A 26,399-nucleotide genomic window follows, 5' to 3' on the forward strand; every position below is an offset into this window, starting at 1 on the left:
ATCTTGTAAGCCTCCACTTTTATTGTTTTTGGATAAATTGTGAGATTTTACCTTGGCTCCGTGTATGTCTCTCTCTTTAGAGATTACACCTCCTCCATATAGCCTCCATCTGTGGCCCTCTAGTCTGTTATTTTTCAGCTATAGAGGTGCTCTTTTGGGAGCTCCATTTGTTTCATATTGCTACAGTGTTGCACTATGTATTTTATTTCTTTTTAAGGTACCTACGCCCCCCTGGTTCTTCTTTGCCCTACTATCCGTGCTGCCTGCTCCTCTGTGTGCCAGTTACACCAGTAAACCTCTAGCAGTCTGTCTCGCATTCCTGAAGCAGTGTGCTCAGGCTTTGCTTTACTGTATTTGCTTTGCAGGTGCACCCAGCTTCACACGCGTAAAAGAGGACGAGATGAAACAACTTTAATATTGCCGAGGATCTATTGAGGCAGAACAATTGTGCTTCAAGAATGTAATAGATTGCAATGTATTTCGAGCAAATTACATGTAACAGGCACCTGGCGTAAAGTATTAGAAGTATTTTTATGAGCGTATCACCAAGCCCTTCATCTGACAACTCATATAAAAAGCTGCAATTTTGGATATTCTATTAAAAAAAAAAAAAACATTTTTTTTTATACTAACAGTTATTTTCTCATACACAGTTTTAGAAAGCTCAAAACCCAAACCCACTGCATTACATATGTATTAGTTTGTACGCGTTGGAGTGATACTGACCTAATGCTGCTGGCTACAGTGTTGCATAGTTTCCTGTTTTCTCTATGCAGTGGAAGCAATACAAAAGACGGTACAAAGTCGGTAGTGTAGGACCTGCTGATGGGGTCATACCGTGACGTGGTTAGAGCTTTGAAATGTTTTGGCCAAACAATTTAACTAAATTACCCATATTTATGAGAAGGACAAATAGGGAAAACTGATAGTAATGTATTAAGTAATTTGTTATATTGGATGTAGCATTGGGGCTTTTCTGTCTGTTGTTGTATATAGTTATTTTCTACCCCAATTGGAAACTATATATCACACACACACACACACACACACACACACACACACACACACACACACACACACACACACACACACACACACACACACACACACACTTGGTCCTCGCTTACCGACGTCCCGGTTTCCGACGGATCTTATCTTGCATTAAATGGGGTATGGATGGAAGCAGAATTCTGCGACCGTGTGGTAAGACCACACCTTGAATATGAAGTGCCATTTTGGACACCACTCCATAAAAAAGGCATTATGGAACTAGAAAAAGTGCAAAGAAGAACCACCAAATTAATAAAGGGGGTGGAAAATCGGACGTATGAGGAGAGGCTAGCTCAATTGGACTTGTTTACATTAGAAAATAGGTGTCTAAGAGGGGATAGAATAATTACATACAAATAAATTCAATATTAATACAAAAATAACTAATTATCCCAAATGACACGGAGTCATCCCTTAAGACTAGAAGATTTCACCAGCAACACAGTAAACATGGGAAGGATGTTGATCCAGGGCGTAATGTGATTGCTTTTATTTGGAGTCAGGAAGGAATACATTTTTTTTCCTTATGAGACGTCATCATTGGATTATGTGTCACTGGGGCCTCTTGTTTGCCTACCTCTGGATTAATATACTGCAAATGCAAATGCAGGATAAAGTATCTTTCGTTTAAAATGTAACACAGGTTGAACTCGAGGGACATATGTCTTTTTCCAACCTTATGTACTATGTAACTTCATGCAGCTCCCAGATCCGCCAGCCAGCTCAGCACTACCGGCCTACTCACTTGTTGCCTACTCAGCGGGCCCATAGAGAGCTACCCATATGCGTTACGAGGAGGATTCCTCTTCGTCAGGGGTTGTAACGCTCTACTGGCAAAAGCATCATTATAAATCCTATTGTTACCATGACAACCGCGCATCTGATACTACTCTATGGAGTTTGCGCTGTTTCTGTTTTTCCTCGTTTAGTACTTTTAAGGATTTGAGTGAAGTCCTTTGTATGTCAGGAAGCAGCATATCCAGATGACCGGATTGTGTGTTGTCCTTTTAGCTACAGGTGAGCAACTGTCCCTAAAAAGGTTATTTTTTTCCCCGTCTCATTTCATCTATTTTTGTGGTCTTGGTGCATATGGCTTTTTTTTAATTAACTGTTTTATTTAGTATATTTTCAAAAGATGTGGGGCAGGGAGGAGGACAGAAAATAAATAAAAAGGGGGCGTGGGGAGGTCGGGGAAAGGGACATAGTACAATCCATTTATTCAATTCCATTCAATTTTATGTACATCTTTTTTGGTAGTCAGTGATTTAGGTGCAGGGCCAGGATATAGTGCATTACACTATATTACAATCCAATACAAGGGCCAATGTGAGATACAAGAGCACATTCGTTATAGAGGAATGTGTGTAGCCTCCACGGCCAAATTACCTTTAGGCCTCGTCTATGTTGCCTGCGTGCTTGCGGAAGCGCGCTGACGCACGCTCCCGCTCAGCACTGAGCCCCTACAGCCGCAATTAGAGCGGCTTTAGTAGGGGCTCACCTGCGCTTCCGCGTGCTTGCGGAAGCGCAGGTCTTGGGGGAATTTAAAATTCCCCCGTTTGCCGGCGAGACAGCCGGTCACGTGAGCGGTTCGCCCAATGAGGGCGAACCAGCTCCGTGACGTCACTGGCCCGCCCCCGGCCAGTGACGCGCCTGCCCCCGGACCGCCCCCTGACGGCTGCTGAGAGCGCTTGCGGTAAGCAACCGCAAGGCCAGGGAAAGCACTCGCTTTCCCTGAGCCTCAGCACGCCTCAGCACGCCAGCGGTAAGCGTGTCCGAGGCCTTAGAATCCAACCTTAAGGTATTTTGAGGTTTCCCAGGGAATCCAAATCTCGTTAAGTTTATCCAAAGACCCATTCAGCAAACTTGTAAGCCGTTCCATGAGATTAGCCTCTATACATTTTTTGTAAAATCATGGTCATATGAGGAACCTCCCGATATGGCTTTTTAAACAAGTATATATGTTTTCTATAGTATGTATATTTTATTTTACACGGATCCATTGTATATATTTATTTGGGGATGGATTTTATCCCTTTTTGGCAACAAAATAATTGGCTATCAATGTAAAATTAATTACCCAAGGTCACAAGGAGGCGTTCAACCCGGCGTCCCCCACTACAAAGGCTGTGACATTACCACTGTGCTACTCTTCAGCCTAGGTACATTCTCTTCACTTCCTCTAAGCCAAAGAAATTAAGACAAAATTCACCTATGCAAGGCAGCAGCTGTGACATTGTAACAGTGAAATATCACCACAGCTTCACCTTCAGGTTACAAGCTGCCAGGTTCTTATTCACGCAGAATTTATTGTAGTCAGAACATTTGAAGTGTGATTTCAAAAAACAAACAGCACATACATACTAACGGAGCAGTACAAGTCTGCGTTTTTGATTTAAAATTAAAAAAAAAATATATATATATATATAGGATTAAAGCAGGTGGTCTCCGGAGCTGAACCCCATTCATTTAAACTCTGGTGACCCCCTGCTTCCCGAGATACTTACCTCCGTAGGGGGTGCCGGTATCTCCTGCAGGTTTAAAGCCCCCCGGTCACGCGGGCTAAAAGGACGCAGCAAGGGATGACGACACGGCTTCCTTTTGGCCCGTGTGACGCGGGAGCTTTGATACCGCCATTACATGAGCCACAGCTAGCCCAGCCGGAGTGGCTACCGGCACCCCCTACAGAGGTAAGGATGGTGTCCCCAAAGCTGAAATTAATGGAGTTCAGCTCCGGAAACAACCTGCTTCAATCCTATTTAAAATGAAAAAAAAAAAAAAAAACGCAGGAAGTTACCCTATCAAAACAAACACGTTTTTCATTTGCCAGCTTTCTGTGTGCAACTCCTCCAGAATAAATCAGAGAGGATTAGCCAGCTGCTTTGCAGGGGAGGGGAGCACACTGCATGTCTGGCTAACATTCCATACATACCCCACTGCATCTCCCTCACCCTCTTCCTGCTGCACAAGTCACAAGCCTGCTGCTTTCCACCCCAGAAAGGAAAGATTATACGGGGAAATAATACACAGATCTACCTATAAATCTACTTCAACTAAAAAGGATTTTGTATAATATACAAGTTCTGAATATTATCAGTGTGACGAATCCTGGTATAATCAGAGTCATTTGTACTGTTGTAAAACAGAAGTGTCATTTTAACAAGTCCATAGCAGTGTCCTATTGTTGTTTGCTTATAAGATGCCAACGTGCTCTGCAGCACAGTACAATGGAAGTCAAAGACAATGTAAGAACATATAACAATGGGCATGTGTGCTGATGCAGTAGGAGGTGAAGAATGTTCTGCTGTAGGGAGCTTGCATTCATCTGTAGTGATTCTATGAATACCGAGGCAGACACAGATAAACCTCAAAGCCCAGGGAAAGTGCAAGATTTTAAAAAAAAAGGTCTCGATTATGATATGCTCGGTAACCCTTCTGAAAGTGATGTGACCTCCTTACCCAGCTCCAAAGGAGGTCACATCAGATTGACTATATACAGTGGCGTTGCTCGGTCTCATACCTTTTCAGGGTGCTGGGTAGGTGCAGGCTGGGTGTGAATAAGCAGATTAAAAAAGGGTGGGTGCCGCCCCCCCCCCCCCGTCGGATCTTCAGATCTTCAGCTCTTCACTGCAAGCACAACCGCAGACCACAGATCGCGGCTGAAACGGGTGCACACGCCGCCAGGCGCTCCGGCGTGCATGCAGCCATGAACACTGAGGCCGTAGCCTTACTCTTATCTTCATCCCCTGGTAGCTCTCACACCTACACTGGAGAGGTACTTATACTTGTTACCCGTAGTAAGGGACACACCTGCAGTTAGTAATGACCCCATAACGACTGGGCCTTTCAGGCAAACACTTCGGGCTTTAGGTTTAGCAACCCGCGACTATGTACTGCATACTTCTTCCATACCTATGTGATCAGGATTACACTAGGGACCTTATGGTTGGGCTGGTACACACACACTCCGGAGTTAATATGCAGAGAACTCCTTCCTAAAGCATACTTCCTTCTTTTCAATAGTGAGAACAATTTTGGATCCTTTCTACTGGTGCTTACTTAAAGGGCACGTTTTTAACTGATACCATAAACATACTTGAAAACGAGAGGTAACTCTCAATGTATTACTTCTCCTGGTAAAATATTTTATAAATAAATAAAATAAACAGTGACGGGACATGTCTTAATACGGTACACATAAACCTATTTACAGGGCTCACAGTGAGGACCCCAGTCAGAACCCTAAAGAACCTATTTCTAGAACATTGGCCGGAGCTATATATACACCTATCTATCTCCCTATAGTAACATCACTGGTCACAAGACACTATATCCAATAGGGTCTTTTTTTTGGTTATCATTTAAATAAATAATCCATTAGTTCTTACATATAGCAAATGTCCACTATAAGCATTTCACCACTATTTGAGGAAGGAAGGAGTGGCATACCCCTAATAGCAGCAATCCCTCCCCAGATGCCTATATGAAGTTAGCTCATATAATGCTGGTATCTTTCCCCATGAGCATGTCCTGCTCTTAAACCCTCCCCCCCCCAAAAAAAAACAAAAGTTTTTCTAGTGTTAAAAAAAAATACTCTTAAATTCTAGTTTATGAGGTCACCATGGTAACCTTAAAATGACCATGGGCTCTGGGGAAAGCTTCATTTTAATTTCCCGGACGCCTAATATTACAAACCCCCTAAATGAAGCATTAGATTACGTGAAAGTGGCGTTGGAAAGGGCAAAAAGATCTTATAAAGCAAGTAAAAAATAAAACGCTGATCATCGAAGCCTGCGTCTTTACTCGTGCCCACGTCTCCGTTTTCCACACATTTCTGTTCTAATGAAAAAAGAAACTCAATGGAACAGACACCAATCAACCTAATGGGACCGCACTGGCTATAACACACATTGGTACACATCGTACACTTTTTCCGGCATTTAATTGTTGGAGGACTTCATCCATTTCAATGAAAACGTTCACAAAGAGGCACACTGCATATGCTTGTGGAATTACTGTGTCGTTCTCTCCTCCCAGTAGGTCAGCTGGGTACCATTTTTTATCATAGATGTCAAGGCAAAGTGGCAGTCACATGAATAAATTAGGCTAACTGCATATTTCCAACATGGGGTTGAATGAGATAAATATGAATGAACATTTACCCAGGAGTGATGCTGTTAAATAAATACGGGAAGGGAATACTTATTAGGTGAGATGTGCCAGAGACAGGGACTGCAGTAAATACTCTACAGCAGAATATGTTGAAGATAAAGGAGTTCACGCTTCATTAAACTGTAATTTAGACCTCACTCGCTGTGCTTCATTCATACAACAAGGACACTGCTAAAATGACAGAAAGAATTAAGTGATAATACTGCGCAGTAAATGAACACATGGAGAAGTGGGGAGGGAAATTCCTTAGATCCCTTTTCGACATGGTGAAAGAGTCTCCTGATAAGCAGACACTGTCGGTCAGTGTGTAAAATAATTTTGACATTCTGATTATTAGGGGGGGGGAGGGAGGGGGAACATAGCAAATGAAAATTAATCTCTGCTAACATGGCAACTTGCTTTAGTATACAATGGTAAGCCATTGTCTCTGAAGTGATGGATGGCGATATAATATCACCAGAGAAGTGGAACAAAGAATGCCATTTGAGGGCTCTGGACTACCCCCAAATAACAGTAAATATATATATACCCTATTTCCTCGATTCTAAGACGCACCTTTTTTACGATTTTCAAATGTCTGCAATCGGTGTGCGTCTTAGAATCGATGTATTCATTTTTTTTTAAAAGTGTCCACAGTACTAACCCCCTCTTTTCACTTACCATGTTTCAGGAGAGGTCCCATGTCAACAGAGGATGTGGTGGGTGGCGGCAGCAGGTGAGGTCCCACGTCTGCAGATGGTTAAAGATGGACAGCGAGCGGGAGTGCGGCGGCGGCAGGACAGGTTCCAAGTCTGCAGGTGAATGAAGATAATAAGACAGCGGGTGTGCGGTAGCAGGAGATCTGAGCAGGAGCAGAGCAGCATAGTGGAACAGCTGGGGATGGTCAACTTCCGGTGATACAGTGTGCTCATTCCCAGATGTTCCCCTATGCCTTGTTCTGCTCCTTTTCGGCTCTCCTGCTATTATGATCTCCTGCCGCTGCCACCACCCGCTGTCTTCTTATCTTCATTCACCTGCAGACATGGGACCTGTCCAGCCGCAGTCCCGCCCGCTGTCCATCTTCAACCATCTGCAGACGTGTGACCTGTCCTGTAGCCGCTGCCCGCTTCATCCTCTGCTGACGTGGAACCTCTCCTGAAACATGTTAAGTGAGAAGTAATTTTCCTCGATTGTAAATGCCAAATCGATGGTGCATCTTACAGTCGAAGGCGTCTTACAATCGAGGAAATACGGTATATATATATTGTGACAAACGGCTTACTCCGGGGCTCCGCCGTCTGTCCAGGACTGTTAGAACACGGTCTTTTAGGGTAGGTTAAATGACGAGGCGTAACGTGCTGTTCCTTTAAACAGGCTACTGCCTGGTTTATTCAGTCCCAGGCACTGAGACTGCCACACTGCATACAAAAGAAACACAAGCAAAACAAAAGCCTGCTCACCTGAGCAATAACTTAACTGAGGTTTACCCTAACTGGGATTGGGGTGGCTTATCCGCTTCCAACAAACCAAAATAAGGAACTTTGCAATTTGATAAAGGTACAAAATGATTTAACCTGTTTGGGGAGAGGCTTTTCCGCTCTCTGCTTCCAGCAGCCTTCCTGCCTCCAGTCTCTTGGGGAGAGGTGAGAGGAACCAGGAAATCAGCCTTACATACCTGATTTCCACCTAGCAGGACAGGTGACAGAAAATCAGGCAGCAGACAAACTCTGGTCTGGATCCCTCACCCCTCAGTTCCAGCACTTGCCAAACTGTGGGATGGAGTGCATGCATTCTAAGGCTGCACTTTCTAGCCTAAACAGGATAGAAGCTGTTCAGTATCCTGGGAGCCCTATATATGGAATTTATTACCATCCCCTGGTTTCTGTCACAATATATATATATATATATATATAATCAAAAAAAAAAAAAAAAAATAGATGACAGTGTCCAAGAGACACTGTTTTGAAGTAATCCTTGCTTCATTCATTGTAACATCGCCGGAAGAAGAGATCAGTGTATCTCGAAAGCTCGCACAAATAAAAGCATTTCGTTAGCCACAGAACGGTACCGTCTATTCATTTTTTGATTATATATATATATATATATATATATATATATATATATATATATATATATATTAGAAAAAGGGGAAGTTAAAGCACACCAAATATACAAAAAAATTAGCTCACAATTGACAAGTGCACACGCCATAGATAGTATAGAAAAACGATACTTCACCAAAATTAAATGACCGGGGAAGGAGAGACAGCCCTGAGATGCCTCTGAAGCGTTGGATACTGTGGATATGGATTAAATGACCTTTTTTTTATTTGAGTAAAGTATCTTTTTTTTTTTTTTTTTTTTAACATGTATAGAAAAAGATTTACAACTAGGTAATCATATTATCAGCACTGGACTCAAGAAAAATGCTTAAAGATGTTGATTCATCCATAACATGGTTACCCGACGTTTCGTCTCACAAAGGGAACACGCCCACACTCCGAAGTTCTTTGGAAAGATGATAATCGATTTATTACAGGATCAACGTTTTGTCCCCAATTTGGACCGAACTGAGATCAAAACATTGATCATGTGATACATTGATTTCCATATTTTAAAAGGCCTTCAGAGTGCTAGCCGTTCCTGCTGTTTAACTGATCCCTGTTTTGTACCTGGGCATGCTACTCATGTTTCTGTAACTGCTTTCAATTACATTTACATACATATATACACATGCACATACACCATGGGATGTAGTGGCACTCCACTAAAAGAATCAATAAGTGTCTGGGTGCATAGTGCAACAAAAATAAGTACAGATAGCAGGCACACCGGGTCTTGTATTAAAGAACAAAAATAATTTATTTGAACATATCAACGTTTCGATACAAGACACTCCATAGAGCGCTCATTTGCATGTAATTTCCCAGAATCCCTTGCTGCAATGAAGCACTGTATGCTGAGGCTGGGATCATACTGGGTGCGAGGGCGCTTCCGTACACGCTAAGTACAAATTGCAGGATCCTTAGAGACCGCCCCTAGTGCGCGCACGACAGAGCGTGATGGCACGACCACGTTTTGAAAAGACAAAGAATGTCGTGTCACGGGAGCGGTTCAGCCAATCACGGCGAACCAGCTCTGTGACATCATAGCCACATCTCCTCCCCCCTCCCCCCCATCGCCTGAATCAGTATGAGCAGAGATCGCTTGAGCGTCGGGCACGCTCTCAAGCACACAGTATGATCTTAGCCTAAGAGATAATGGGGAAAGGCAGGGCTGCAGACCTGTCTGAGATATGTGAATCTGCTCACAAGTGATATTTTTATTTACTGTACACTGTACGGTGCAGGTTTTGCTGTCACTTTTTTTTTTACCCATCATAACTTATTAAATGTGTGGTTGAAATATATACTGTTCATATATACAATTTTGTGATGTAGTCTGTTAAAAGGCTTTATATAAAGTGATTTCTACCTGTACGACCTTTAGGATTTAAAAAAATAGCTGCTAATTTCCCCAACCATCATTTCTGTACATAATGACATTCACAAAATTAGCAGAAAATGAGTTTTTAGACTACTGTATTGGTGCTTTGTTTTAGGAGCTCTAAAAAGAAACAAACAATCGCAAAGAGATCTAATAGAAGGTCCCAATGTTTAAAGAGCTGTGGTCTGTGGGAGTTCAATACGGCTGGCAAGTCTCAAGGATCCTGTAGGCCACTAGAAAGCCACAATGTCATCCATTGCTGCTTCCTTTTGGATGGCCCTTTAAATGTCTAGGGATAACACTGTAAGTACACCGGTAAATATCTCGGTAACCAGAGGTTCACCCGAGCTTAAAATTGAGCTGTTTAGCCTGGGGGAGAATTCCCCAGATCAAATCCTGTATATATAAAAAAAATATAATTAAGAAAAAGAAAAAAAGGTAGGTGAAATTGGCAGAATTTCTGCTTTGAGATGATAGAACGTTACACTCGTAAAAGATTAAAAAATATATATATGGCGATATCTCTTGCAGGGCTACGCATAAACAGAAGAAAGAACCGCTGAAAGAAGGCAAAGGGGGTCTATGATTAATGTAGAGAAGAACGAGTGTTTATATGCACTGCTCTGTATTTGGAAACAGCCTCGGCATATGTAATATATGTTATAAATTGCAGCAGATTAGGGTTCCTCCTTTTTGAGATTCTGGCAGTGCGAAGCATCTGAAAATTGGTAATTAAATGGTAGATCAATCCTTTTATTACGTCTTCAAGATATTTTGTCTACATCAGGGGTAGCCAACTCCAGTCCTCAAGGGCCACTATCAGGTTTTCCGGATATCCCTGCTTCAGCACAGGTGGCTCAATTTGACTGAGCCACTGATTGAGCCACCTGTGCTGAAGCAGGGATATCCTGAACACCCGACCTGTTGGTGACCCTTGAGGACTGTAGTTGGCCACCTATGGGCTACGCAAACATGGAAATGGTCAGACTTGGGCCAAGAGTTCTTATCTTGTGTCAAATTCTATGTTCCTGTGTTTGTAGCATACTGTACAGACAATACACAATATGGAGACAAACGGCTTCATTTAAAACTTGCTTTGCTGGCACATCCGTAGCACCAGAGCGCCATGAACAAGACAGCACCAGGATAACTCAAAACTTGTTTTGCAGTCGTATGGCCCGAGGCCCTCAACTCAGCCCTGATATCAGGTCAGGACGAGTAAGTCTCCTCTCTCCAGTTCTAATCGCAGCTCACTTACAGCTGAGGCCGCATGACATTCAGTAAACATCAGAAGGATTTCCAGCGTGTCAGCCCTCGTTAATGCCACTGAACGTCATTAGGGCTCTCAATTTACACAAAGTCAGTTAGGACCATGTTTATTAAGCAGTGCTATGCCACAACACACCTTCTGAAGTTGGAAGACACTTTATTGTCTTCTCTCTTGAATTGGCTATAAGGTGTCTATCAGCACAGTAAGGTAACGTATGGCGCAGCAGCACTTAATATGTATTGATAATAAATGACTGGGTTTCATTTATTATGTAGTATGTATATATGTTATGCAGCATTCACACACTTTCATTTGGATGTTTCGTACACATCCAGGCTAAGTTACTGCTTCTCACTGTGGAGTAGTGTGGCCTGCAGGCAATGTTGGGTTAATATGTTTTGCAGCGGTTATCCTTCTCACCTTATAACATGGTACATGTGTAGGGTGACCAGATTTTTAAAATGAAAAACCGGGACACTTAAAAAAATTATTAATAAAACAATGAACGTCACGCCCCCCCCGTTGCCATGACAACAAGACACCAACGTCAGGCGGTGACATGTTGCCATGACAATGTGGCATCAAGTGATGCCTCGTCACCATAATGCATCCCGTTGTCATGTCAACTTGGAAATCGCTGGAAGTCACTTCAGTTTGATTTTTCCAGTGACCACAGCATGACGTCAGCACTATAAGTGCAACCTTAGGCTGTGCTTATAGTGCCGGCGACGCGACGTCGCAGCAAAACAAATGTATTGTCGCCATCGCGTGCGCTTATAGTAAGCGCGACGCGACGCTGGCGGCAAAAATTTCTGAAGCCGGCCAAATTTGATTTTTCAGAGGCTGTCGCCACATGTAACAGCCTCTAAACCAATCAAAGACCTGGTCGCCCGCGACGTCGCCGGAAACCGAATTACAACTTTCGCTAGCGGCGACGGGTGACATCATCTGTCTCGCGCACTATAAGCGCGGCCATAGGTTAATTTCACACCTCATGTGCCACCTCCATTTCCCACCCTGTACCCATGAATTTCTCTCTCCCCTCCGTCTCACTCACTCTCCCCCCCTCCCGCCTCGCATGTATTTATCTCCCCTCCGTCTCACTCACTCTCCCCCCCTCCCGCCTCGCATGTATTTATCTCCCCTCCGTCTCACTCACTTTCCCCCCCTCCCGCCTCGCATGTATTTATCTCGCCTGTGTCTTACTCCCCCTCTCACTTGCCCCTACCTTACATCAATTACCACACTCTGCTCACACAATCCCCCCACAAAATACATACCAAAAACCCCGCAATACATAATAAAAATACCTGCCCCGCCAATACATATTAAAAAGACCCTCGCCGCCCTCATACATATTTTTTAAAAAATTGGGCCGCACAGGTAAAATCATCATCATCATCCCCATATACCCACCCCCCGCATCTCCCATCTTTCTCCCCCCTCCCCTGCATCTCCCATGTGTCCCCCTCCCCTGCATCTCCCATGTGTATCTCCCCCCACCCCTGCATCTCCCATGTGTATCTCCCCCCACCCCTGCATCTCCCATGTGTATCTCCCCCCACCCCTGCATCTCCCATGTGTATCTCCCCCCACCCCTGCATCTCCCATGTGTATCTCCCCCCACCCCTGCATCTCCCATGTGTATCTCCCCCCACCCCTGCATCTCCCATGTGTATCTCCCCCATGTGTATCTCCCCCCACCTGCATCTCCCATGTGTATCTCCCCCCCACCTGCATCTCCCATGTGTATCTCCCCCCACCCCTGCATCTCCCATGTGTATCTCCCCCCACCCCTGCATCTCCCATGTGTATCTCCCCCCACCCCTGCATCTCCCATGTGTATCTCCCCCCACCCCTGCATCTCCCATGTGTATCTCCCCCCACCTGCATCTCCCATGTGTATCTCCCCCCCACCTGCATCTCCCATGTGTATCTCCCCCCACCCCTGCATCTCCCATGTGTATCTCCCCCCACCCCTGCATCTCCCATGTGTATCTCCCCCCACCCCTGCATCTCCCATGTGTATCTCCCCCCACCCCTGCATCTCCCATGTGTATCTCCCCCCACCCCTGCATCTCCCATGTGTATCTCCCCCCACCCCTGCATCTCCCATGTGTATCTCCCCCCACCCCTGCATCTCCCATGTGTATCTCCCCCCACCCCTGCATCTCCCATGTGTATCTCCCCCCACCCCTGCATCTCCCATGTGTATCTCCCCCCACCCCTGCATCTCCCATGTGTATCTCCCCCCACCCCTGCATCTCCCATGTGTATCTCCCCCCACCCCTGCATCTCCCATGTGTATCTCCCCCCACCCCTGCATCTCCCATGTGTATCTCCCCCCACCCCTGCATCTCCCATGTGTATCTCCCCCCACCCCTGCATCTCCCATGTGTATCTCCCCCCACCCCTGCATCTCCCATGTGTATCTCCCCCCCACCCCCGCATCTCCCATGTGTATCTCCCCCCACCCCTGCATCTCCCATGTGTATCTCCCCCCACCCCTGCATCTCTCATGTGTATCTCCCCCCACCCCTGCATCTCCCATGTGTATCTCCCCCCACCCCTGCATCTCCCATGTGTATCTCCCCCCACCCCTGCATCTCCCATGTGTATCTCCCCCCACCTGCATCTCCCATGTGTATCTCCCCCCACCTGCATCTCCCATGTGTATCTCCCCCACCTGCATCTCCCATGTGTATCTCCCCCCACCTGCATCTCCCATGTGTATCTCCCCCCACCTGCATCTCCCATGTGTATCTCCCCCCACCTGCATCTCCCATGTGTATCTCCCCCCACCTGCATCTCCCATGTGTATCTCCCCCCACCTGCATCTCCCATGTGTCTCCCCCCCTCCTATCTCCCATGTGTCTCCCCCCCCTGCATCTCCCATTTCCCCCACCCCCCTGCATCTCCCCCCCCCTGCATCTCCCCCCCCCTGCATCTCCCCCATATGCCTACCTCAGGCGGCTGGGGTTCGGCGGAGGTGGCTGCGGAGGCGGGTTCAGGTAGGAGGCGGCAAGCTCTGGCACGCGCTCACTAACAGTAGGCACCGGAGGTGCCGCACTGCTAGCGAGCGGCTGGGGTGCCGGTCCGGAGGGAGGGACAGCCAGGGACCGGGGGGAGTGCCGGGACCGGAAGGAGAGCCGGGGACCGGGGGGGGAGAGCCGGGGACCGGGGGGGGAGGGCCGGGACCGGAAGGAGGACCGAGGGGGAGGGCCAGAGTGCCGGGGACCAGGGGGAGTGCCGGGACCGAAGGGCGAACCGGTGACCCAGGGCCGGAGTGCTGGGGGGAGGGAGAGCCGGGGAGAGCGTGCAGACAGACGGTCGCCCCTGCGACTGCTTTTTTTGGCAAAGTCCTGCCCCCGCATCCTCTTACCTTAAGCCAATCCCCTGCGGCCCGGTATTCAAAGCCCCGCCCCCGCATCCTCCATCCAATCCCCTGCTGCCCGGCGGCATTCTATGTCCCGCCCCCGGCATTCTCCTTCATTCAGTCCCGCATTCACACACACACACATAGAAAATACTTACCGGCCGCCGCATTCGCAATACCGGGACCAGGGACAAAAACCGGGACGACTTAAAACCGGGACAGGACACAAAAAAACGGGACTGTCCCGGTAAAACCGGTACGAATGGTCACCCTATAACATGTGTCATTCAATTCTTGCACATACTGCACTTTTCTAACCTTTACTCCTTTATATGTTTTTAAATCCACTTCTTGTTTGAAAAGGGCAGACCTCGTCTCACAAGCAAAATATATATATATATATATATATACACACACACACACACACACACACACACATATCTGTACCTGTTAGGAGGGAGAAGGGGGAGCCCTTGTACGTAATCTGTGGTCCCCCAACTTTCGAGACATGCCCAACAGCAGTTTTTTTGGTGGTGGTGTTGCTGGTTTTGATACAGGAAAAATAGACAAATATCGATACAAGGTCGCGTGACATTTCAACTTTATACTGACCGCCAGAGAAAGCACTGACCCGGCTGCTATTTTGTGTCCACCAGCAAGTATGTGCACCATGTAATATATCCCTAACTCATCCTACTAACACACCCCAAGTCGCAAGCTGGGGCAGACGTGGAAACATTGGAGCAAAGTACTTCTATACATAGGTGCAGGATGAAAATGCCTCGGTATTGATCCATAGACCAAGTCCCAGACATACACTCCTGATCTCATCCACGCCTCCCTTCCATCTCTTCCCCTGTAAATGGTGTTAACCTTCTGATTTAATACTGACTAACCTTAAAGCTCGCCCCACAAACCAAGCATCCCAATAGCCTGCACTCGTGGCTATTCTCCCACGCTCAGTCACTCCTACCACCCATTGTGGCCAAGCACTGCCATCTATTGCACTTATTCCCTCACACGCTGTCTCTGTAAGGCTGGGGCCATGGTGCCTTCACCTGTGCAGAGGCATGTGCGTGGCCGTGACGTCACCTGCGTGAAGCGGTTGCGTTTTGCGGCCAGTGGAGATGTGCCATGCTGCACCGTAAGGGGCGTGCCTAGGGGCGTCACGGAGCTGCACTCACGTGACCGGCCTATCTCGCCAAGAAATCAGTTTCAACTGATTTCTTGTGCAACGCGCGCCCGCACGCCGCATGGACGCAATCACTGCGTTAAGGCAATCTGATCGCTCAGCGTCCTGACGCCTCCGCACAGTCTGTGGCACCATGCCCCCAGCCTAAGTCTCCCATCATGCCACTTAGATTGTAAGCTCTTCGGGGCAGGGATTTCGTTTTCTATTGTCTGATTTTACTGCGCTTATTGTATTATTATAATTCCCCGTACTGTATTCTTTGTGAAGCGCTGAATACACTTTTGGCGCTTTATAAATAAAGACATACATACATAGACACCAATGTGTGCGCGTGATTTGCTCCTATTTGGCCCTGCTTACATTTCTGAGGGATACTGGGCTGACGAGGATATTTGGTCATTCTCCCCCCACTCTAGATTTCAACAAGAAGCTCTGAGTTCCCTTCCAGCTCTTCTGTGCTGCTGGCAAACTGGTTCATTGACTTGCAATGTCTTTCCATGACTGTAATTTTCCACCAGAGATTAATCCCATCAGCACAAAACAAGTTTCTTAAATATACCATGTGTGAGCCAGATATGGCACCACTGAGGCAGGATCCCAGTATATATCCTACTTCCCATAAGAGCTCTGTGCCTGGTCCCAAAATGAAGCCCCTACATACAGTCCACAGTATATCCCGGAATGTGTGTCTGAGGCTGCGGTCCCAGTGACTGCTACAGCGCACGCTGTTCGTTCAACCTCCGCTCCCCCAGTCAGGCCGGTCCCAGTTAGTACCCTGTCGCGCACCTTTCCCCAGTGGTGCACGACAGGTTTTCAGGCAGGTGACGGACGTCCAGTCGCAAACCTTCCCTCAGACCGCAGATTGCGGTGTAGCGCTGTGTACGCGCCGCCCCCCCCGCCGGGCGCGCGTGCCAGAGTGCTGACTGGGGACCCACCCTGAAGCAAGAAACTTCACTGAAAATCTCCTAACACGTCACACAGACGGTAAGGGAAAGTATAAGGGATCTTTTACATGTTGCACATTTCAATTGCCCCAAACTATTACCCCAATTAGGTGTACAGGAACTACATTTTCACTACTCTTATTGAATGTGCTGTGAAGCCGCCTCCTCGCTGTCAGTGATGTTGGTTTATGCACAGCTTTGCTAGGAAAATGTGAGTTACTTGTATGTCTTCCTCTTCCATTGACTTGCATTGAGCGGATAGAACTTGTTCTAGGGACATTAGTAGAAACATTGTATTGAATTACCCAGAGATGGCTGGTGAGCAGACGGATTCAGTCCGTCTTGCACCTTGTGAAGCTCTTCCATTTCATGAAGACAAACAAGGATAGGTGTAGGGCAGCATATCAATAAAAGTAAAATACTAAATAAAAACAACATTTAGGCTCATATTGCCTAAGTAGTACTATGTTATAAGACCCCTTCGGCGCCAGATGCCACTTTATGATCCAAACGAATGGGCCATAAGATGTTCTGGCATAGCACTGCATAGTTATATGGGCCACAATGTATATGAATGGAGGAAGGGTCAGGCAGCACAACATTGGTATATAGTATAGACGGCACATGAAGTGGTTAGGTGTACGGGAATAATGGCCTTTCCCTATGAGTCTGGAATAGTGGTCAAGAGGATTGCTGCATTCTCTAAAATGCAAAGTAGTCAATAATAGTGAAAATAGGAGAAGTGTATTTACACAATGTGTATAGATCATAAAATTCCACATCAAATATTACAAACCAATGTCAGTCTTGTAAAAAGTAAAGCTATAAGAATCGCATAGAGCAGGGGTGGGCAACTCCAGTCCTCAATGGCTACCAACAGGCCAGGTATTAGGGATATCCCTTCTTCAGCACAAATGGCTCAATCAGTGGCGCAGTCTGCTGAAACAAGGTAATCCCTAATACCTAGCCTGTTGGTGGCCATTGAGAACTGGAGTTACCCACCCCTGGCGTAGAGCGTCCCCATCACCTGAAGGGAAAACTCACAAAACAGGAGGGCTAGAGAAAAAGCAGGTCAGCGCTCCCCAGGACACATCAGTCTCTATTACAAGAATCCTCAATCAGGAAAAAAGCAATATTGTGTATGGCAGCAATGTAATCAGCAGCCTGTGTTCAATTTAATGTGAGCCCTTCTACACACAAGCTGATAGTTAGAGACAGAGGCACAGGAGTACTGATCCTCAATAAAAAACCCTGACTAGATAGAATAATATTGCTATCAAACAGCATCTGTGTATGGTGCGTGTATCTGGTGTGTGTGTATCTGGTGTGTGCATCTGTGTGTGGTGCATGTATCTGGTGTGTGTGTATCTGGTGTGTGCATCTGTGTGTGGTGCTTGTATCTGGTGTATCTGTGAATGGTGCATGTATCTTGTGTGTGTGCATGTGTGTGTATCTGTGTATGGTGCGTGTATCTGGTGTGCGCATCTGTGTGTGGTGCGTGTATCTGGTGTGCGACTCTGTGTATGGTGTGTGTATCTGATGTGCGAAACTGTATGTTGTATGTGTATCTGGCGTGCGACTCTGTGTGTGGTGTGTGTGTGTGTGTCTGTGTGTGTATCTGGCGTGTGACTCTGTGTATGGTGTGTGTGTGTGTGTCTGTGTGTGTATCTGGTGTGCGCCTCTGTGTGTGGTGTGCGCCTCTGTGTGTGGTGTGTGTGTGTATCTGGTGTGCGCCTCTGTGTATGGTGTGTGTGTGTATCTGGTGTGCGCCTCTGTGCGTGGTGTATGTGTATGGTGTGTGTGACTCTGGTGTGTGTGTGTATCTGGTGTGCGCCTCTGTGTATATGTTGTGTGCGTGTATCTGGTGGGCGCATCTGTGTGTGTTGTGTGTGTATCTGTTGTGCGCCTCTGTGTGCGGTGCATGTATCTGGTGTGTGGGCCGCCTGGTTCTGGGGCCTGTTTGTTGGGCTCACCCCCCGGACTGAAATCCTTTGCACAAACGCGGACTCCAGAACCCAGGGAGCGGTGTATCTGGTCTCCATGGCAACGCCAGGTCCCCTCTGACTTGCTGTAGTTTTGTGATGATGTCATCATGTAAGCACTCTATCCAAAACCCCTGTTGGAAGCAGAACATGTGTAGACACAGGAGGACATTGTAACAAACACCCCAGACTGCAAAGATCCCCAACAGAGCTCGTGGGGATTTTGACTTTAATCTGACCCTTGATTGCGGGGGTATTTTGAAGTGAATTCTCCTCTCACAAGGGAAGTACCGCAAACGTTTGGGTTGGTGTGAGTGGCCAGGAGAAGGGCCTTTTTGTCTTAAAAACGTCCCCCAACCCCTGTATATCTCTATATGAGAGAGAAAGAACTGTTTGACAAGAATATTTTTTTGACTCGTGTCAGCTTATTTTTTATTGATGATAAATACCTTTTTATTTTTTGCTATTAGTTGTATTTATTCTTCCCTCCTGTGCCTCTGTCCGTAACTATCAGAACTAAGTAAAAGAGCTCACCCTATATTGAACACAGGCTGCTAACTACATTGCTGTATACAGAATATATGATTGTGTTTTCTGATGGAGGATTCTTGTAGTAGAGACTGATGTGTCCTGGGGTGCTCTGACCTGCTTTTTCTCTAGCTCTCCTGTTTTGTGAGTTTTCCCTTTGGCTGATGGGAATTCTCTGTCAGGGGTGTTCAACACCAGTCCTCAAGCCCTCCCATAAGAAGTCAGGTTTTCAGGATATCCCTGCTTGAGCACAGGTGGCTCAATCAGTCCCTGCTTCAGCTCAAGGATAGAGAGAGGAAGGGATAACAGAGCACTACTCATAGACATCCATGGTTAAGAAAAAACGAGGAAAAGTGCATATTCCATAAAAATTCAATTATTTATTGGTCATATGAAAAAGGATAGCTATGGTGTCGCCCTACCAACGCGTTTCACACCTAAGCGCTTTGGCAAGGTATTGTTAGCCCTTCCTCTCTTTATCCTTGATCTACCACAACGGAGGCACACTAAGAACCTTTGGAACCAGGGACATACACGTGGACGTTGCAACATACCAGTGAGTTTATTTGCTTTGTGTGTTCCCAGTTTATTATTGGGCTTTAGGTATGTTATGAGTGATTCTACATGCTACGGTTTCTGGACTGTCTTTATACATCACCTTCATTAAGTGTTAGTTTGCCGAACCAGTATGCTACACCGAGTACCTGTCCAATATCTTTTGAATACACTCCCACGGTTCGCTATATGAGAGCATCTTTTTACAAATCTTTTATGTGTCTGTATATTGGTCCTTAGCACCCCGCAAGTTCTTTATTGTGTCTCGCTTCAGCTCAGGTGGCTCAATCAGAGGCTCAGTCTTGGGCTGCGTCCCCGCTGGCATTGACCGCGCTCATGCTTGAGAGTGGTGTCGTCACCAACTCTCTAAGCATGAGCACCCGGTGTCCTGTCTATTTCGGGGGGGGGGGGGGGCATTGGGGAAATGTTGAGCGCGCTTGAAAGTCACTTTTTTTGTCTCAAGCGCCAGAGCGTGCGTGACCCCGCATGCGCACGCTGCGCGAGCGGGGACGTCTACATTACAAGTACAAGAAGAAAAGATGGAAAGCGCCGAGCGCACAGCACGCTCAGCGCCAGCCGGGACGCAGCCTTAGATTGAGTCACCTGTGCTGAAGCTGGGATATCCTGAAAACCTGACCTGTTGGTGGCCCTTCGGGACCAGAGTTGAGCCCCCAGCTCTATGCGATTCTGATAGCTTTTTCTTTCTTTTTTTTATATAAGCCTAATAGTATATGTGGAGCACAGATATGTAAATACCCTGTTCCTTCCACCCCACCCCACCCCCCACTTGTATTAACTACCTTGCATGTCTGAGGATGCCGGGGAAACTCTCTGTATACAATGTATCTAAATGTAGCAGTGCTGCCCCCCCCATCCCATACAAATGAATAGGGCTTTGTGTGTATGGAAGTGGAGGGCGTGCCTTGCTGTTCTGCACCCTTGCCGCCAGGGGGAGCACACACAGTGACACGCACAGCTCCAGCAGCAGATATCCGTGTCCCCGGGACATGTAACCCTCCGGAGTCCCTGTCCCCGGCACAGTGTGATGCAGTGACCGGCGGCTGCTGGCTGGGAGTGGGGGAGGATCCGGAGCCGGGGAGCAGTGTGTGTGTGCCGGGCGGTGCCAGTGGCGAGCTTGGGATCCCCCCTCCCCCCCCCCTGCCAGGGAGTTAGGAGAGGGAGCCGGGTCTGGGATAAGAGGTTTACAAGGCTCCGTGCAGCAGGTATGAGGGGTTAGTGTGGGCAACACATCATGTAATGCACAGATAATGAGATTACCAATTACCCTCTCCCCCCCCTTCTATACCCTCTTTCCCCCTTCTATACCCTCTTTCCCCCTTCTATACCCTCTTTCCCCCTTCTATACCCTCTTCCCCCTTCTATACCCTCTTCCCCCTTCTATACCCTCTCCCCCCCCTTCTATACCCTCTTTCCCTCCCTTCTATACCCTCTTCCCCCTTCTATACCCTCTTCCTCCTTCTATACCCTCTTCCCTCCCCCTTCTATACCCTCTTCCCTCCCCCTTCTATACCCTCTTCCCTCCCCCTTCTATACCCTCTTCCCCCCTTCTATACCCTCTTTCCCTCCCCTTCTATGCTATACCCTCTTTCCTTCTTCTATACCCTCCCCCCCTTCTATACCCTATTCCCCCCTTCTATACCCTCTTTCCCCCCCTTCTATACCCTCTTTCCCCCCCCTTCTATACTATACCCTCTTTCCCCCTTCTATACTATACCCTCTTTCCCCCTTCTATACCCTATCCCCCCCCTTCTATACCCTATCCCCCCCCTTCTATACCCTCTCCCCCCCCCCCCTGTGCCCTGTCACCCTGCTATACCATGGGGTGCAGTGAGCTTGTCTGCTCTGTACATATTTGTAAATAATTGTCTCTGTTTTCTTCATGCATGCATTTACTGTATGTAAACAAGTATAGCATAGCACAAACTAATAATGTGTGTGTATGTATGATATATATCTTTAAAAAGTGTGTGTACAAATATATTATTATTAATGATGTCTCTGGACAGTCATTGTATATATTAGCTGCATCAGGGTTAGGGCAAGAGCGTGTGTGTGTGTGTGTGTGTGTGTGTGTGTGTGTGTGTGTGTCAGTGCTAATCATTTTTTGGTTTCCTAATCTTTAGCAACATTTTGCAGCCATGAGAATATACTGTTCTTGGTATTCTGCAAGGTTTTATCCCCTCTGTGTCGGACAGGCCAGCAACACCTTCCCGAGCTTCTCCAGCCCTTAGGTGACTGTTCTAATAGGAGATGGGTTTTGGTGATTTTGCAAACGTGAGAATGGAGAGTAAGCGCAGCCTGAAAATTAATCTCCGGCCAGTATGTCTAGAGATTACGTTTATTCCAGGGAGCATTGCCTTCCACATAAATGTATTCTGCAAAAGTGTATGCATGCTTTTTTCCAGTATGTTATGAAATTGAAGAAGCTGATGGTGAAGCTCATTCACTTGCATGTTGAAAAATAAATAGGTTGTACATTTGGGGATTTATAGTCCTTGTCAATCTTACAGTATTCTCAGTTTTAATGGTCTGTTCAACCATTGCTTGGGAAGATTTAAACTCCATGTTTTTGATTGGGACTTAAATCTTTCCGTGGCATGGAGACAACCACAAAATATTTAATAGAGGACAGAATATAATTTAGAATGATTCATTATGTGTTTTTGGAAGCTGAAGAGCATAATTATCATTAGATGCCTAAAAAGTTTGCACAAATTAGTTTGTTGCTAAATTTACTGGGGGGTTTTTTGCATAAAAAAAACTGCATAAACAAAATTGCAGAAAAAAGGCAAATATCACAAAAAACAAAAATTGCAGGGTCACGTCACCAAAATGTGCAATCAACTAAACAAGTTAGCAAAAATGGTAACATTTGGCCCAAAACATTGAGCGTTCCAAATTTGATAAAAAATTGCATTTTTTTTAAGCATCTAGAAAGCCCTGCACGATTTCCTGAAATTGCTCAATTTTGAAACAAATCTGAAAGATATATACGGTATATATATATATTTTGCAAACTGAGCAACGTAAACCTCGTAAATCTCCCATCATAATGCACCAGAGGGATAATTATTCGTTGCTCACTTTTCGGTAGGCGAATGCTTTAACCAAAATAAGCGTAAAGTTGCTCTGTTCTTTAAAAATGTATTACTGTTGGTTTGGAAGTCGGCAAAGTAATGGGTACTTTTATTGTCCTCCTAGCACTGCAGCATATATAAAATATGAATACTAATGTCATGATTGTGCGTGTTGCTAAAGTTCAGCACCGGGAGTGGAAGGATAGGAATGTTGCCTATTTGTGCCGCCTCGGGGGATGGTTATTCTTGCTGGCAGCTTCCAGTTGCTTCATGTTTTTTTTCGACAGAGCAGGCGTAGACAGAGGGTGGTTGGCTTTCATGCAACAAAAAAAAATATATTAATCTCCTCTCTCTCTCTTTCCTTCCTTCCTCTCCCTGCGTGTCATTGTGAATCACCCTCACACAGGATTACCGAGAGGATGGCATGGATTTAGGAAGCGATGCCTGCAGTCGGTCCAGCTCCGAGTCTAGCTCCAACAAAGTGACTCCTTGCTCCGACTGCAAGTCTTCCCCCAGCCTGGAGCTGGCTACTCTGGAGGATTATGAGGAGGAAGATTTTCTGGTGGACAAGGTGAACGATGAATGGGAGGAGGATGAAGAAGAAGAAGAAGGTGGTGGTGGTGACGCCGGCTTCCCAAAGGACAATTGCTTTGCCAGGTCGGCAGCTGGCAGGAGCTTAGCCGAAGAGTTTGAGGAGATGAAAGGTGGTGGTCTCCCCGTGTCTAACGGGAACACTTCACATCGGCACAAACTAAATGGGAACTTGATCATTGAGAAAAACCCAAGTAAAGGGAAGCAAAGTCCCCCCAAACCTCAGCATACCTCTGCCCAGGGGGCAACACTGAACTCGTTTGGCGGATCAGGGACTCTTATGAGGGAGGAACCACAGCTCCCCACCATGGATTGGGATGCTTTAGAGAAGCACCTAGCCGGGCTACAGTTCCAGGAACAGCAGTCAAGGAACCAGAGACTTTCCAAGTCAAACTACACGTCGGTAAGCTGTTTCTCCTTTTCTTCCTTTCTTCTAACATAAAATGATTTGCTTTTTCATTACAGTGGGATATGTTTCTATATGAGAGAGAGAGAGATAAAATAATATACACCAGTTGCTCAGGAGAGATACTTCATCAAAGCATGTCACTCGTCTTTGAAATACGTTATATTGTCCCTGTTCAATAAAACTTTGAATTCTGTTGCCAAGATTCTAACCAAACCTCTTTATGATGTGGAATCCCGGCTATGTCTTGTGTAATGTTTACATTTTGCGAGATTTAAACAAGATCCTTGCCATTCCCAAGTAGCTGATGGTTTTGATTCAACGTACATATACCTTAAGTTCTACGCAGGAATCAAAGTAAATAAATATATTTTTAGAGTATTTAGTATTGTTATCTTTCTTAAAAACTTCTTGAAACGATTGCACCTTTCTCAGAACATGGGACACACCCTGTCTGAATGCCACGCTCCTCGTGTAATGTGCCATAGCTATTAGGTATTGGTAATAGGTGGTTATATAGTATCTTTAAGAGTCTCCAGTGGTTTAGAAACCATTTTCCTATTGAAATGGTTTATTAATAGTGGTAGGGATGTTGCTAGGTTATTTTTAGTAGGCATCCAATCATTTTATTTTAGGATTAAACCACCATCTGTGTTTTATGGCAGGACCATAATGTGTTCATGCAAATGGGGAGATATATATAATTCCTGCTTCATTGTCAAGTAACTCAATATTATCATATGTAAAAGAGAACTTTTTATAGAGGGGGAAAAAAAGAAGCTTTTATTGTTGGGAGGAAGGAGTTATCCACTTGCTTTTATACAGCGAAAAACAGACGTATATTTATACGTACAAAATGAGAAGGTCTTGTAATTGGGCAATACATTTAATAGATGTTCTGCATTCAATTATTTCTTATTGGCCAGTGGCAAATATGGCACTGTAATAAACATTTTTGTTACTACCGTATTAATATTAAAGAAGCTGTTACGTGGTTTACAACACCGCTTCACTGTAAAAGTGACGGTATACACATATTACAAATAGATTCACAGCAGGTTCGTTACATTGTACAATGTACAGTTGTGGCAGCTTTAGCTGACTTTTTTTTCCCCCATCAAGACTTCTGCGATCATTATTAATCACTTTAGTTGTGCATTGACATTGTAAATAAATATTTGCTGTACGGTGGAGGCTTTTTGTCACTTTTGTAGCCACTGTAACCTTATATGATGTGGGGTTGAAGCCTATCCCAGCTTCAGATTCTTCAACTTCTCTTCAACTTCCCCACTCCCCACTGCACCTTTATTTATACACCTCTCTCCCAACAACTTCTTTACCCCTCAATAAAAAACGCCCACACAAGTCCTCTATTCACACCCTCTCTCTCTACTCCTTCCTGCTGCTGGGACTCTCCCTTGGGCCTCAAGTCAGACATACACACCTGATCTCGCCCAGGACTCCCTGCCATCTCTTTCCCTGCAAATCGTGTTAACCTTCTGATTTAATACTGACTAACCTTAAAACTCGCCCCATAAATCTAGCATCCCAATAGCCTGCACTTGTGGCTATTCTTCCACTCTCAGTCACTCGTATCACCCATTGTGACCAAGCACTGCCATATACAGCACTTATTCCCTCACCCGCTGTGTCTGTAAGTTTCCACTCAAACCTCTAAGATTGTAAGCTCTTCGGGGCAGGGATATCCTTTCCTATTGTCTGATTTTGCTGCGCTAATTGTATTATTATAATTCCCTGTACTGTATTCTTTGTGAAGCGCTGAGTACACTTTTGGCGCTATATAAATAAAGACATGCAATACATTGCAAATTCAGTATAACAAGCCAAACACTAATGACACCCACAAGGTTCGCAAGAGCTATCTGTGAGTAGGATTACTGGCTCTGCACTTCTGTAACCCCAGGCTGTGCTGAAAAGCTGTGTAATATGACAGGTATAAGCTTATAGGGGTCCATGTTAAAATGGACATAAAGAAAAATGTGTACTCATTTGCATGTAATTTCCCAGAATCCCTGGCTGCAGTAGAAGCACTATATGCTAAGGCATGGATGCGCAAACTTTTCCCAGTGCGCACCCCTGCCTGCTCTCCTCGGCGCCTCGCGCCCCCTCCCGCTTCTGCTCGAACGCGGGGTCGTGTGACGTCATGTCGCCATGGTAACGTGACGTCACGTGACCCCGCGGCGTCATTTGACACCGGGTTACCAGGACGACGCGTCGCGGGATGGTAAATGTATTATAGAGGCCTCACGTGGTCCCCCAGGCATTTAATTTAAATGCCTGGGGGGAGAGTGCGGGACCTCTATAACAGCCGCGCCCCCCAGTTTGGGAACTGCTGCGCTAAGGGATAATGGGGGAAAGGCAGGGTGCTGAGACATGTGAATGTGCGCACAAGTGGTCATTTTATTTGCCAAATAAATGTTATAACTTATGGGTATCGAGGGGTGATTTCTGACCAAAATGAAAATCATGCAACATTTTTGGAAAATACAACATTTAACGATTGTTTATTTGTAAAGCCATTATAAGGTGAGTATCATCTGCTTTTTCTTAATCTAAGAATAAAAGTATCGTTGTATCTGGTTAGTGACACCGTCATTTCAGTGAAATAAAGAATTCTCTTGCATGGATCATGGGATTCTGGGAAGGGAGAAAGGTGAAGAGGTCAGAACTCTTTTTTTAAATTCCAGGATTCCCATTTGTTAGACAAGGGGTGCGCAAACTATTGGCGCTGTGCCACCCCCATGCCTGTGCC

General features: G+C 45.9%; 1 protein-coding gene across 4 annotated transcripts in view; it reads left to right on the forward strand.

Annotated features, from left to right (window-relative positions):
* Nucleotides 1–26,399, forward strand: part of SCHIP1 (schwannomin interacting protein 1) — a 236,336-nt gene that overhangs the window by 163,591 nt on the left and 46,346 nt on the right. For 2 of the 4 annotated variants that reach the window (XM_075570578.1, XM_075570579.1), the window contains one exon: nucleotides 23,036–23,623. In XM_075570578.1, the coding sequence (XP_075426693.1) occupies nucleotides 23,036–23,623 (588 nt within the window). Of the gene's footprint in view, nucleotides 1–20,488; nucleotides 20,755–23,035; nucleotides 23,624–26,399 lie in introns of those variants that run through there. The other 2 variants (XM_075570580.1, XM_075570585.1) reach the window with 2 other exon arrangements.

The sequence above is a fragment of the Ascaphus truei genome, chromosome 14 (genome assembly GCF_040206685.1).
Source record: "Ascaphus truei isolate aAscTru1 chromosome 14, aAscTru1.hap1, whole genome shotgun sequence".
NCBI lineage: Eukaryota > Metazoa > Chordata > Amphibia > Anura > Ascaphidae > Ascaphus > Ascaphus truei.